Source organism: Callospermophilus lateralis, chromosome 8 (genome assembly GCF_048772815.1).
Source record: "Callospermophilus lateralis isolate mCalLat2 chromosome 8, mCalLat2.hap1, whole genome shotgun sequence".
Lineage (NCBI taxonomy): Eukaryota > Metazoa > Chordata > Mammalia > Rodentia > Sciuridae > Callospermophilus > Callospermophilus lateralis.
The window spans coordinates 139,442,330-139,456,171 of NC_135312.1; the positions used below are offsets into that span (position 1 = coordinate 139,442,330).

Consider the following 13,842-nt stretch of genomic DNA (forward strand, 5'->3'; position numbering starts at 1 on the left):
ATAACAAGTTGGGAAACCACGTAGTTCAGCACGTACACCCTTCTTGGCTTAAACCAATCAGTTCAAATGAATACCCCTTTTGCACTGACCAATCACCCCTACCCAACTTGTTCCCGCCAGTGAATGTGCTAATCATGTTTTAGTTATTTGATTTTCCCGCGGTGTGTGATGATTTGCTATGATGTATGTGAAGTCCCTGCCCTCTCCAAAAAATGTATAAAACTGCTGCAAACCCTGAACTCGGGGCCTCTCAGCATCACCAGTTGCTGTGTGTGCGTGTGGAGGACCCAGCTAGCTCGCAATAAACACCTCTTTGCTGCTTACATCGATCTTGGGTCTCTGGTGGTCTTTGGGGCTCCCGAATTCGAGCATAACACCACCTCCTCCAGTTTCCTACCTGCCTACAATTACCACCCAGTTTATCCCCATCAGGGTATTAATGTACTGATTAGGTTAATGTTCTCATTACCAATCATCTCACCTCTAAACTTTCTTGCATTGTCTCATGTATGAGCATCTCTAAGCTATAACAAGTGACTTCTCCTGAGATAGCCACAATCACCTGGGATTTTCAATCAGTTCCTAGAACAAAGTGTGGGACTCAGTTGCTTCTGTAAGGTCTAATCTTGGGTCCTGATGAAGCCAGATTTAAAGATAGTTAATGGAGTTAGTAAATCTAATATGGAGTAAAATCAAGAATAAAGGCCATCTTGAGAATGGAGTCCAGAAAAAGGGGAATTGAAGAAGTCCCCAAGGCTCAGAGCCCATCCCAGGAAATGTTAATGAAGCAGCTTCCAGCAAACAAAGCCCTTCCTGCCCAGATTACTCCTTGGCCCATGGTCCCCACCTTTTGGGCCTTCCCACCTGCATTCCATCACTGCAAGATAACAGAACAAAGGACAGAAATGCATGCGACAGGAACGTGGGAAACCTGAATGAAGACCTCAGCTATGAAAAAGGGAAGCCCTCCCCCTCCCACGGATTCCACCTCTTGGTCCCCTTCTTCCTGGGGAGAAGTCTTTTCTGCTGTCCTTCAATATAGTTTCTACTTTCCACTCTGACCTTGCCTCCGGGTGCTTCTCTGGTGTAATCCTTCAGCATCAGGGAAGTAAGGACTCACAGCAGTGACACTGAGACAGAAGGACTTCTGCCTTCAACTGTTCCTACCTCCTGAGCTCTAAGCTGAAACCCGGGGCAGCGAAAGCTTAGTGTCTTCCAAGCTGCTCCACTTTCTCTAATTTTCTTAGTTCCTGAAAACTTGACCCTTTCAGACAGTAATAAAGGTATAAAGGCAAAAGGGAATTACGTGCAGGGCCATTAAGAACTGCTACCTGATTGCACTCAGTGTTCTGGTGAACAGAATACCTGAGACTGGGTAATGTATAAACACATGAATCTCCTGGGGGCCAGGAAGCCCAAGACCAAGGCGCTACAGGTTTGGTGTCCAGAAAGCGCAACTTTCTGCTTACAAGATGGTCCCTGGCACATGCACACTACATCCTCTGGAGCAGAAAAATTTGATGGTATATACTTATTCATAGTATTCCCTTATCATCCTTTTTTTTTTTTTCACCTGTAATGTTGGTAATAATTGTTACACCTTTGTTTCGGGTTTTAGTTGTTTGTCTTCTCACTTTTTGTCAATCTAGCTAAAGGTTTGTCATTTTGTTAACCTTTTCAAAGAACCAACTTTTGGTTTCACCAACTCTTCTTGACTGTTTTTCTGTTCACTATTTCATTTATTCCTCTTCAGTTTTATTATTCCTTCTGACAGCTCTGAGTTTAGTTAGCTCTTCTTTCCTATTCCTCAAGGTATAAATGTAGATAATTGAGAACTTTCTTTTTAAATGTGCACTTATAGCTATAGATTTTCCTCTGAGCAGTGTCTTCACTGTAACCCATAAGCTTTCATATGACAAATTTTAATTTTCTCATGAGAATCTCCTTTGTGATAGCTCCTTTGGCCCATTAGTTGTTTAAAGATGTGTTAGATTTCCACATTATTTGTGAATTTTCTAGTTTACCTTCTGTTATTAACTTCTAGTTTCATCTGTTTGTGGTCAGAGAAAATAGATACTCTGTACAATTTCAAACTTTTCTAAAATTTATTGAAACTGTCTTGTGGCCTGATATATGGTTTATCTCAGAGAATGTTTCGTGCACATTTGAGAAGAATCTGCATTTTGCTGCTGTTGGTTGGAGCATTCCGCATGGCTGTTAGTCTAGTTAGCTTATAGTTTTCAGATCCTCTATTTTCTTAACATTTTTTTCATCTAAATATTCTACCCATTACTAAAAGTGGGCATTGATGTTTTAAAAATTTTTGTGCAAGTGTCTACTTCTCTTTTCTGTTCTACTGCTTCATATATTTCGCTTTAGCATTTGCTTGGCTGTTATATATCTTTGTCTACTTTTTAGAATTCTGACAAAATGATCATAGTTTCTGCTTATTATCCAATGATTCCATTTTGAACATGGGTCACCAAGGGTGACTCTTTCACAGATCTCAAGGAGGACCAGAAAAAAAAAGGGGGGGGGGCATATTTATAGATATGAACATTAAAACTGAGCATCATGAACAGAGGTCTGAAGCCACATTCACTACTTATCTCTTCACTTCATAGTTGTCCTGGAGTGACCCCTGAGGAATCATAGAGCTCCAAAAATCTGTTTTGAAAAGCACTGTTATAAATTGTTAAAATCCTCTGACATCTACATGCTGAGTAAATGTGACCTAATGTCAGAAATATTTACATAGTAATTTTGGCTTAGATTATCTCATTTATTTTCAAAATAACTGTCTTTACAATTCCCACTCAATGCATTTTCATTGAGAAAATATGGATAAGCACAAAGGATAAAAATCATCTGTGACCCCATTTCCTAGAGATAATGGTTGTTAATATGTTGACATTTCTTACACTTATGAAATAACTCTAATCCTGGTTAATATTTTATATATGACAATTATGAATCTGGCATTTATTGACATAGTCTAGGTCCTGCCTATGCTGCTGTTTTCTATGTGGAAGCCTATCATGTAATTTGATGATCTATAACCTTTCAATGACTAATGACTGTACCTCATGCCCTTCAATAAAACAAGTAACAGGTTGATGCTCAGGTAGGTAATTAGCTTAAGATTTCAAGCTGTGAATGCAACATCTTTCTCACCTAAGCAACCAGTTAAACTCTGCCCGACTGAAGTTGTTTTTAAACATTAAAAAGCAAAAGAACTCCTTCTTTAACTTAAAATAAAATCTTAAATGGAATCCCCTTTTTTTTTTAAAGAGACAGTGAGAGAGGAGAGAGAGAGAGAGAGAGAGAGAAAGAGAATTTTTTAATATTTATTTTTTTTAGTTATCGGCGGACACAACATCTTTGTTTGTATGTGGTGCTGAGAATCGAACCCGGGCCGCACGCACGCCAGGCGAGTGCGCTACCACTTGAGCCACATCCCCAGCCCCTTAAATGGAATCCTAAGTACGAACATAATCCAGTTCTTATCGTCTGTACGTGTGTAAAGCAGGCAGAGGGAAAGGCTGGTTAGTCTGTCCAGTCCTGTACTGCCTGGCTGTCCACACACCCCAGTCATCATGGAGAACTTCAGAGCCCTGGGACAGAGTCTGAAAACTCCACGGCTCATTTAGATGTGCTCGGCTGGTTTTTCTAATGAGCTGGATGGCTACTGCATCTATATCGTTTATGAATCCTCAGACGATGTCTGACGCTCAGTATTTCAAGTATTTCCTAAAATTAAAGAAGGAAAATCTGTCAGGGGGAATGAATTAACACATATCCATTATTAGTAATTAGTAAAACAAAATAAAGTTAAATATTGTTTTCTTCCATTTTCAGGGGCACTGTTTGAGTGATGTGGAGACAGCAGAGACAGTAAAAATAGTCTCCCACCCTCAAAGAATATATAATACTTTAATACTGAAGATATCTGAGATAAAATTAATAAAAGCTAGCCAATGTGCCACACATCATATCAAGAAAATTTCAGGGCTGGGGATGTGGCTCAAGCGGTAGCGCGCTCGCCTGCCATGCGTGCGGCCTGTGTTCGATCCTCAGCACAAACAAAGATGTTGTGTCTGCCTAAAACTAAAAATAAAAAATATTAAAAAAAATTCTCTATCTCACCCTCTCTCTCTCACTCTATCTTTAAAAAAAAAAAAGAAAGAAAGAAAGAAAATTTCAATTGATTTTGAGGAAAAGAAAAATCTGAAAGATGACTGATAAATTAGAACAAGTCTAATTTATAGCACCATGAATGTAGAGAGAAATAATAGGTACTAAAGGAAGGCAAAAAACTATGGGAACAAGCACTTCACAGCCTTGGTCTTGAGAAAATAACCCTCTCTCTCTCCAGGAAGAAAGCATGGCATACAAAATACCTAAAGACAAGTCAAATCTAAGTTTTTGCAATTGGTTTGATAGAAATACTAAGAATGGAGAGACCAGTGTAAATTGTAGCCAGGAAACCATGAAGCTGGCTCCCGAGTTGGGTCCCAAAGCAGACCTGGGACTTAGACGGGTGAGGAAGCATTACAGTTTAACAGGAACAACAAGCACTCAGGGCAGAGGCAAAAAGGGAAAAGAGTTCCATGAGGAAGGTGGCAGAAAGCACTCTAGCTAGAGAAAAAGTTGTCGGCTGGGTCCCAGGCTGCCCCAGAGGGTGGAGCCCATAGTGTCTTCACAGGTGGGAATGCTGAAGGCCAAGATGAAGACGAGACAATGGCTGCCTCTTAATGATGCCGATGGTACAACTTGGAAAGAAAACTACACTGGTAAAAAAAAGGTGGGGGCGGAAGGTGGGGGATCTCATAATAATAAAAGTGAGATCAGGGGAAGAGGGACCAGGGAGGTGGGAGGGGAGAGAAAGGGAAAATACTGGGGATCGCTGGGATATTGTGTGCAGGTAGGAATCTGTGACAATGAATCCCGCCATGAGGTCTAATTAAACTGTGCCAATAAAAATATAGGAAAAAAGAGAAACTCTCACAGTATGGCATGACAGAAGAAAACAAAACGAAATGCACAAACAGATCCAGAAGACAGAGCTATGACTGTACCAATCAACAGGGTCTCTGTTAGGACAGGCACCCAATCTGAAAGAGGAAAAATAGAATAAATATGAGAAAAGAGTTTAAGACACATATCTTTGAGTTCCGCACTGCTGGAGCAGGTGCCCTGACGCTGGTTCCATGCGTACATGACCATGAGCGAGCTTCATACTGCCTCAGTGGCCTGCAGCCCACCACCTGCCCCGGGAAGAACTCCTTCCTCCCTAACTCAAGATTCCCGTCTGCTTCAAAGCATTGCTGTCCCGACCTGCTCCTCTCCCCGCCAGTGGCCTCAGCTCAGCGGACCACGTTCCAGGGGGTGGCAAGGCAGCGTCATGCAGGACTGTCGGTGCCTGGACTTTGTCCTCTGCTACTTGATTCCAAATTAAACTGCGGTTCGTGACACAGAAACCCCTCCACGACCGCCGCGCTCACTTCGGTCGGGGAATGGCCCACGGCGCGGCGGATCCGCACCGGGGGGAGCTGCACACGTCGGAGCGACCCTGCCCGCACCACCTCCCTCTCGGGCCACCGGGCCCGCCGACCCGACGGCTCTCGCCGCAGGGACATCCGGGGCCTCGGCGCCCGCGAGGCCACCTGGGCTCAGTTTCGGTCCGGCAGCGACCCGTGCTGGCCTGTCCTGCTCCCTCAGGACGCAGTCACCCGGCCGGCCCTCGAGGCGCGCGCGGCCGCCGGCACGTCGGCCCAGCCACCCCCGGGAACCGGCGACGGCCGCGGGGCCCGGAGGCAGGGCCGGGCGGCTCGCGCGGGCCACGGAGCCGCGTCTGCGGTGGGTCCTTTCCGGTGGCCTGGGCGGAGTCCGTCAGGGCCACCCGGCTTCCGGAAGGCGACCCCGGGGGCCCCTTCACGCCGACAGACACCGCTGGAGCGAAGGGCGCGAGGCCCGGCGGGCGCCCACCCGAGGCCCTCGCGCCGCTCGCGGGGTAGCAGGGCGACCGGGCCGGCCTGCGCGTGCTCCCCCGGAGAACCGAGCTCCCAACGCGGCGGGCCACTGGGGCCAGAACGCGGAACGCCGAGCTCCGCCCGCCCGCAGCCGCCGGGCGAGTAGGTCAGCGGCCGCTTCCGCTTCCGGGCGTGGCCGCGGCGCCTGCCGGTCGTCACGGAGGCGACCGACTGGGCGCCTGCGCGGGGCGGGGCGCCGGGGTTCGCCTCCCTGGGCCGAGGCGCGGGGCTGCGTTCCGCCCGCGTCGGGCTTCCTGAGCGGTGGCGCGAGGCAGTGACGGTCCCTGAGCTCGCGGCAGGATGGAGGCGCGCGCGGCGGACGGCGGCCGGGGACGGCGCGGGCCCGGGGCCCCGCAGGCCGGGACCAACGGGCTGCCGAAGCAGTCGTACTGGCTGGACCTGTGGCTCTTCGTGCTGCTGGACGTGGTGCTCTTCCTCTTCGTGTACCTCCTGCCCTGGTGAGCGGGCGGGGAGGGGCGGGCGGGAGGTGCGGGGCGGGCGGAGGCGGGCGGAGGCGGGCCGGGAGGTGCGGGGCGGGCGGAGGCGGGCCGGGAGGTGCGGGGCGGGCGGAGGCGGGCCGGGAGGTGCGGGGCGGGAGGTGCGGGGCGGGCGGAGGCGGGCCCGGAGGTGCGGGCCCGGAGGTGCGGGCCGGGAGGTGCGGGGCGGGCGGAGGCGGGCCGGGAGGTGCGGGGCGGGCGGAGGCGGGCCGGGAGGTGCGGGGCGGGCGGAGGCGGGCCGGGAGGGGCGGGCGGGAGGTGCGGGCGGAGGCGGGCCCCGGCCCGGGCCAGGGCGGGTCGCGGGTGGCCGTGGCAGTCCGGGTGGTGTGTCGGAGAGCGGGGGCGGCAGGCGGCCGAGTGCGCCGCGCGGGCCCCGGGGCCCCGGCGTGTCACTGGCCGAGAGCGGGCCGTTCCGGGAACTGGCCCGCGCTGCCGCCTGCCCCCCCCCACCCCGGTCCCCAGCCACCGGGACACCGCCCGCCGAGCCGAGGGCGCTCGTATCGCTGGCGGAACCCATGCCTCGGCTCTCGTGGCCACCTGAAGGTTGGCCGTGGGGGAGAGGCGGCCGAGGGCGAGTGGAGAACAGCCCGCCGCTCCCTCAGACGGTGCTCGGGACAGTTCGCTGCCCTCTTTCCCCGACCCTGTCCCTAGGCTTTGGCAGACGTGGGTCAGCTTCGGTGCCCGGCTTGTTAGGTGCGAGAGTGGACGGCAGAGGGCCGCGGGGTGGGCGGGAAGTCCTCCTCCAGGCATTCCTAGTTCCCAGGCCCCTCCCGCCCCATTTTTAGTAGAGACCAAATACAAGGACAGTGATTTTTTTTGTTCGTTTTTATTTTTATTTTTAATGATGACCAGAATTCTCAGCTCTGGGTGGAAAATGGAACTTGAAAGCTTTCTACACAATTTTAAAAAAAAATTCTTGGGGGCTGGGGATGTGGGTCAAGTGGTAGCGCTCACCTGCCATGTGCCGGAGGCTGGATTCCGTCCTCAGCACCACATAAAAATAAATCAAAGATGTTGTGCCTACCGAAAACAAATGAATATTTAAAAATTCTCTTTTAAAAAATTCTTATTCAATATGTAAATCATTTTTGGGATAGACCTGTGACAAAAACAAGTATGATTTTCAGAGTGGCATAAAGTGCTAAAATGGGCAGATAGAGGAAACATCCGTGACAGATATTTGTTTTTTACAGATGGGTTTGCTGACATCCCAAGATCACTGGATTCTGGAGTGAATTCTGAAAATGAACTACAGTCGTCTTGAACAAAGAAGATGGGATTGTGCTACTGCAGAATTTCAAGTCTCCAAGGGACCTTCCTTTCTTTTTACATATTCTTCTAACTTATTTGGGGAACTACTAAATGAATAGTGATCTCATTCATAGCCAAGTTCCTAAAACTAAATGCAGTGTTTCACATTTAAACTCTTCAAACACCTAATGTCTTTATAGGGGCTAGTGTAGAAGTAACATTTGTACTTCAAAGCTTAGCATATTTACCAAGAAGACAGTAATGTCTTTACTGTTGTAAGGGTTGGTCTGGGTTTAATTCAGTCACATAAGGGGGTGTGTAACTAGGTGAGGTGAGGTAGTTGTAAATTCCAGAGTTATTCAGGAGAGAGAAGAGGACTGGTGTCCACAATCTGTTGGCTCTACACATGCTTAGTTTTTAAATGGTCTTTTCATGACCTTTGAAATGCTGGGGGTGGAGGATCACAAAGGAGATGGCATTAGACAGTGGAAAGCCCGCCTGCATGCCCTCTTGAGCACCCTGAAATAGGAATGTTTCAAGCCTGTTGTTTTGTTGTTTTAGAACACTTGCTTTCATAATGCTTGTAACTTATCTGAATACCTCTGCTGGCAGTGTGATATTTACTCATCCTACAGAGCCCTCATCTTTGGGAGCAGCATTTTAAACATAGCTGTAGGCCAGACAGAAATTCTTTCCTTTGTAGAGATTATTGCATCTTTGCTGTTCTTTTTAAAAATCTAATTGTTATTTAAATCCAATTATTTTACTGATCTGGGGTGCTCAGCGGGCATTTCATCAGAAAGATCACGGGATTTGACAGACGTGAACTGTGTGAAGTAGTCCCCTCCCTGTGATCAAGGAGAAAGATCCAGGGAACTCTGCATCCTCTGCCTCTCAGAAGGGTGCTCAGGGTTAGGGTCAGGCCTGGAGTTGCCCTTGGATGATCAGTTGGCCTGGTGACTCTTAGTTATGCCTTCAGGGTATTGTTACTCTGCACAAAGAGAGCATTCTGTGGAAGGTGTGGTTGAAGTATCAGGAAGAACAAAAAAGGAGATTGTACTGAGTGTAATAAATGATTAGGACCTGCTTTTCTGCTGCTAACAATTTTATCTAATAAACATTTACTTACATAGCTGAATTTGTTTTTTCTCAGCAAATTATCTGGTGGTAAGGTTATAAAAAGTTTAATAGTTCTTATGTAGCTTACTGTTAGAGCACCCACAGACTTGTCATCATTGTCCCTACCACCTTTCTGAGCCTAAAATCAGCCTACTTTCACATGTTCTGAAAATTTCTAGCATAGCCAAGGTAGAGAAATCTCACAGTGTGATGGCTAATCTTTTGTGTGTCAGTTTGAGCTAAGGATCCAAGAAAGCTGGTAAGACACTGTTCCTGGGTATGTCCAAAGAGACATTTTGAAGGAGATGAGCATTTGAACCAACAGAGCAAAGAAAGATCTTCTCCCTGTGCACAGAGCATCATCCAGTCCCATGAGGGCTGGAGCACTAGAAAGGCAGAGGCAGGGTGAGCCGCAACACCAGTACTCCTGTGCCTGGGCCTACAGACTTGGACACCAGTGGGTTTCCTGGGCCTCTGTTTGCAGTGGGCAAGGCCATGGGACTTCTGAGCCTCAATAATCAAATGAGCCAATCCCTCATACTAAGTTTCTATATATGCTGTTCTTTTCTCTGGAAAAACTTCACTAATGTGCTGATATATTACATGACTAAATGGTGGCAGCATGAGGGCCCGGATCCTACTCATCTGAGTAAGAAACCGTACCCACCAAACTGCTCATAGTGCCCATACTTTGGAGGCTTCTGAAGTGTATAAATGGAATGCCATAAAAAGTTGGAAACTTGCTACAACAAGAAGACATCAAGAATAATGTGATTTTAATTGTATAAGTTCATTTGCAAACTCACTTTGATTTCACGGAAGTAAAATGAGGTTTAAAGTACTACTTGAAATGAATTGGCTTAGCAGTCGTAAGGATAGTTTTAAGGGTCTCTTTACCTGAGCTGGGATTGTGGCTCAGTGGTAGAGCGCTCTCCTAGCACCGGTGGGACCTGGGTTTGATTCTCAGCACCACATAAAAATAAAGGCATTGTGTTGTGTCCATCTACCAAAAAAAAAAAAAAAAAAAAAACCTCAAAGAAAAGGGTGTCTGCACCTGAAAATTTTAGCATATAAAGAGCACCAAGGGCTGGGGCTGGGGCTCAGTGGTACTGTACTTACCTGGCATGTGTGAGGCACTGGGTTCAATTTTTAGCACCATATATGAATTTAAAAAAAACAAAACCTAAGGTCTATCAACAATAAGAATAAAAGTACCAAATGACCCTAGAAGGTATGGAATTGCATTTGGAAACCCCAGATGTCTGTGGTCAGTGAAGGTATGTAATGTAGGTGGTGCTCAAAGACAAGGTAAACTAGGGTCACTGGGCCAAATGGGGCTCACTACTGTTTTTATGATGAAAGCCTCTCAGCTAAGAATGGTTTTACCTTTCAAAATGACTGAGAGGAATCAGGCTTTCACAGGAAAACCAGCAATCCAGTTCCAGGGTTGGGCTTGATGGAGCAGCATGCCCTTCCCTGTGCATGCCCTCTGTGCTCACTGTCACTGCAGGAGCCCCAGGGCTGCTCCCCAGAGCCTCTGTCCTTCACTGCCGGGCTCTAGGAAGTCTGCTGTCGCTCTGGCACTACACTCTAGACTGGACAGGTTTAAACAGGAACACCTGGGGTGACACCAGCAGTGATTCCAAGTACCCTTGAACTTTAAATTGACTTCCTTTTCCCCTAAACAGGACGCACGGGAAGGGGAGGGGGGAGAGAATTCACCAATGCAAAATTCAGCCATGTTAACTTAAAACACTTTATCTTAAAAACTTTTGAACCAAAAGAAAATGATTTTACATGAAAATATAATTCTGAAGACAAGTATTTTAAACATTTCAATAATGCTTGCCTGTATTATAAAAAGTTATAACATGAAAATATCTTTAAAAATATTAACAGGCACCTCAGAAGTAGAGACTTTACAGGGGAATGATTAGCTAGTATGTATGTATTGAATCTACTTGGAGTGCTGAATCAACAAAACCAAATGGTTTCTAATTTGTTTAGTACTAAACTACATAACTGGGGAAGTTTCTTAAAAAATGAATAGTAGGTTAAAAGGCAAAATTGGATACTGGTATTTAATGTTTGCAACTAAACCGGATGTTGAAAAGGTACATTTAACTTATAAAATCAGAAATTAGTGTAAATGTTTCAGTTAATATATTTCAAACTGAACATCTTGACCAAATGGAAGTTAATATGAGCCCACACAGTTTTTGAAAGCTATTAAAAAATACTTGAAGCCCCCATCTTTAGTATTTTACATTATCAAAGCAGCAATGAAAAACATTGACATTTCAGATACAATTCTATAAACCTTACATTACTTACAAACCTTCCATTATAAAAACTTAAGTTTTCTTAAAAATTTGAGTTCATATTCAAGTATTTCTAAATTGAGAGCATATAAAAAGGTAAAAAAGGATGGCAGAAGACAGTCGTGGTGGCCAAAGTCAGAGGGCTAGGGTTAGCTTTTATAATCAATCATCTAAAAGTATTCATTTTAACCACTTACATTTTGGAAAAATTTAACACAATTTATGGAATTGGCCAAGATATTAAACTTATTAGTTTTCTCAATTCTCTGGAATAGACACTATAAAACTATTCTCAATCCCAACCAGGTTATCAGCTTAGTATAAAGTAAACTGACAACTAAGGAGATAAGGGAGTTGCTCTCGCTCCTAAGTTCACCATATGAAAATCCCTATAATTTTTAAAGAAAGCCCTCTCCATGAAGGTAGCAGGGGTAAAATGATTTGAGAAAGAAAAAATTGGAAGGGTGCCCAAATTAGATACCCATTTCATTAAAATTAAACCCTCTATAAGAAAGAAAGTTAAGCTGGAAGCCTACGTAGTAGAATGAGTTGACAACCTAGGAGTGTAAGACTGGAGCAGAGAGAACTCTGGCAGTTTGACAGTCCCAATTAAGAGGACTCATGGTTAATTCCTAACATTGGTTATTAGCAGCCCAAAGCAAATGTAACCAAAATAAAAGTCTTTCACATTTCACGTAAAATCAGAAAGAAAAAAAAAAGTAATAAGATAAATAAATATACTTAAGTTTACACTTTTGACTTCTCAGCTCGTGGCTAAAGCAATATTTACGAACACATATAATGGTTAAAGGCCTATTTATGTTAGCCAGATACTCTGAAGATATATGTTCTAGGAGAAAAATTAGTCCTGACCTTGAAATTTTAAAAATTGTTAATCATTAAGGCAATTTTCCCCAAGATTCTACAAAACTCAAGGTCATTTTTTTTTTTTTTTTTAAGACACTTGAAGGGCCCAGGCGTGGAAGAAATTGGGAACAAACTGGCAAAACCTGTAGGCTACCATCAAAAAGTGCTCTTAAAGGCAGACTCTGCTTTGACCTGACAAGCCATGTGCTGCTGCTGGCATGCAGACGGGCAGTTCCCATGGAACTGCTCAGTTTGATGCTATGCGTCTACTAGCCATGTTAGACGGGGACAAATCTAATTTTTATTCAACTGTTACATATGGTAAATAGTATTATATATTCCCTGACTTGCTATTTTTCAAGGCATACTACAATATTCAAAGTGAATTTCCAAAATATCCAATAATTGATCATTATAGAGCAAAACATTTTAACATTATATTTATATTCATTTGTGTGTATGTATATATATGATTTTTAAAATGCCACAGATTTGATTTTCTTGGTCACTAGGAATATCTTCATGGCCTCTGAGAATAAGCTGGTGGACTCCATCATCTACCTGCTACAGTGCATGCTGGACTTGTGGAAGGGCAGGGTGGGTCAAGGCCATCATGTGACAGGTCCTACGCTTCTATCACTCTGAGTTGGTGAACGGCTGTGACAAGAGCCAGTCTTCTCTGGAAAGCAGAGCTTGGGCCTCTGATGGTATTTCAGTCTGTACGTATCAGTCATGCAGCTGTCAACTGAAAAATAGGTAGTTAATGAGACAGTCTCACTTGGGCACGGAGAACTCGAGTCCAGTTCTGGCTGGCAGAGTGCATCAGCAACTGTAGTTGAGTTGGTGTTGAACAGGCAGGGGGCTCTGCTGCCCGTACGCAACTTCACTTGAAGGGTCTCTCTGCATCTCAGGTGGTCCGCATGTGTACTGAGTTCTGAACCTGGCTCTGACACTGCGCTTGGCCTCGTGGGACCACTGAACACCCCTGAAAGTCTGACGTCAGGCACAGACTCACTCCTCTCCGACTGTGGCACACTAGTAACACAATGTTTCTTTGGTGGCAATGCGGGAGGCAGAAGCTGACAAAGAAGTTCTGGCCCCTGGCAACCATCACATCGGCAGGCTGGCTGAGCCACATGTCCCGTGGAAGGAGAGTTCTCATAGTAGCATGGCTCTATCCTGGTCTGCTGCGGAACAGCGTCTGGCTTTAGGCCGACAGCCCTGGAACATGCAGAACAGGATGAAGACGGGGAGGCCACTCCACTACTGTTCACTCTCTTTCCAGGCGAACCGTCACCGAGGTGAAAGGGCGAAGCTGCCCTCTCAGGACGTTCTCTACTAAGCCACTCAGACAAGCGGCCTCCATTCGGCTTTTCAGATTCCCGATGACCTGGCTGGTGGGTGTGCTCTCTCGCAGTGTGGTCCTTGAGTACTCGGGGGCCAGATGAAGGAAGGCAGTTTCCACTGGTTTCATGGGCATGTGGCCTAAAACACAGAGATAAAAGCAAAGCTGAAACACCTTATGCAATAGGTGAAACTAGGGATAAACATTTCTCTGTTTGAGTTTTTCCAATGCATGGTTTATATTATTTTTGCAACATAATAGAAATGGGAAATATTATGCCACCCACAATATGCTAATGCTCACCAGAAATGCTCATCATTACCAGATTCATATTTCTTCTCTTCTCTTTTTGTGTGGTGCTAGAACAGAACCCAGGGCCCTGTGTAGGTACTTTGCGACTGAGTTGCACT

General features: G+C 45.9%; 1 protein-coding gene across 2 annotated transcripts in view; it reads right to left on the reverse strand.

Moving 5' to 3' along the window:
• Positions 1-10,703: 10,703 nt before the first annotated feature.
• The window catches only part of Usp53 (ubiquitin specific peptidase 53), a 58,625-nt gene continuing 55,486 nt past the window's right edge, over positions 10,704-13,842 (reverse strand). For both annotated transcript variants that reach the window (XM_076864500.2, XM_076864499.2), the window contains exon 17: positions 10,704-13,572. In XM_076864500.2, the coding sequence (XP_076720615.1) occupies positions 12,699-13,572 (874 nt within the window). In that variant the 3' untranslated portion in view covers positions 10,704-12,698. The remainder of the gene's footprint in view (positions 13,573-13,842) is intronic.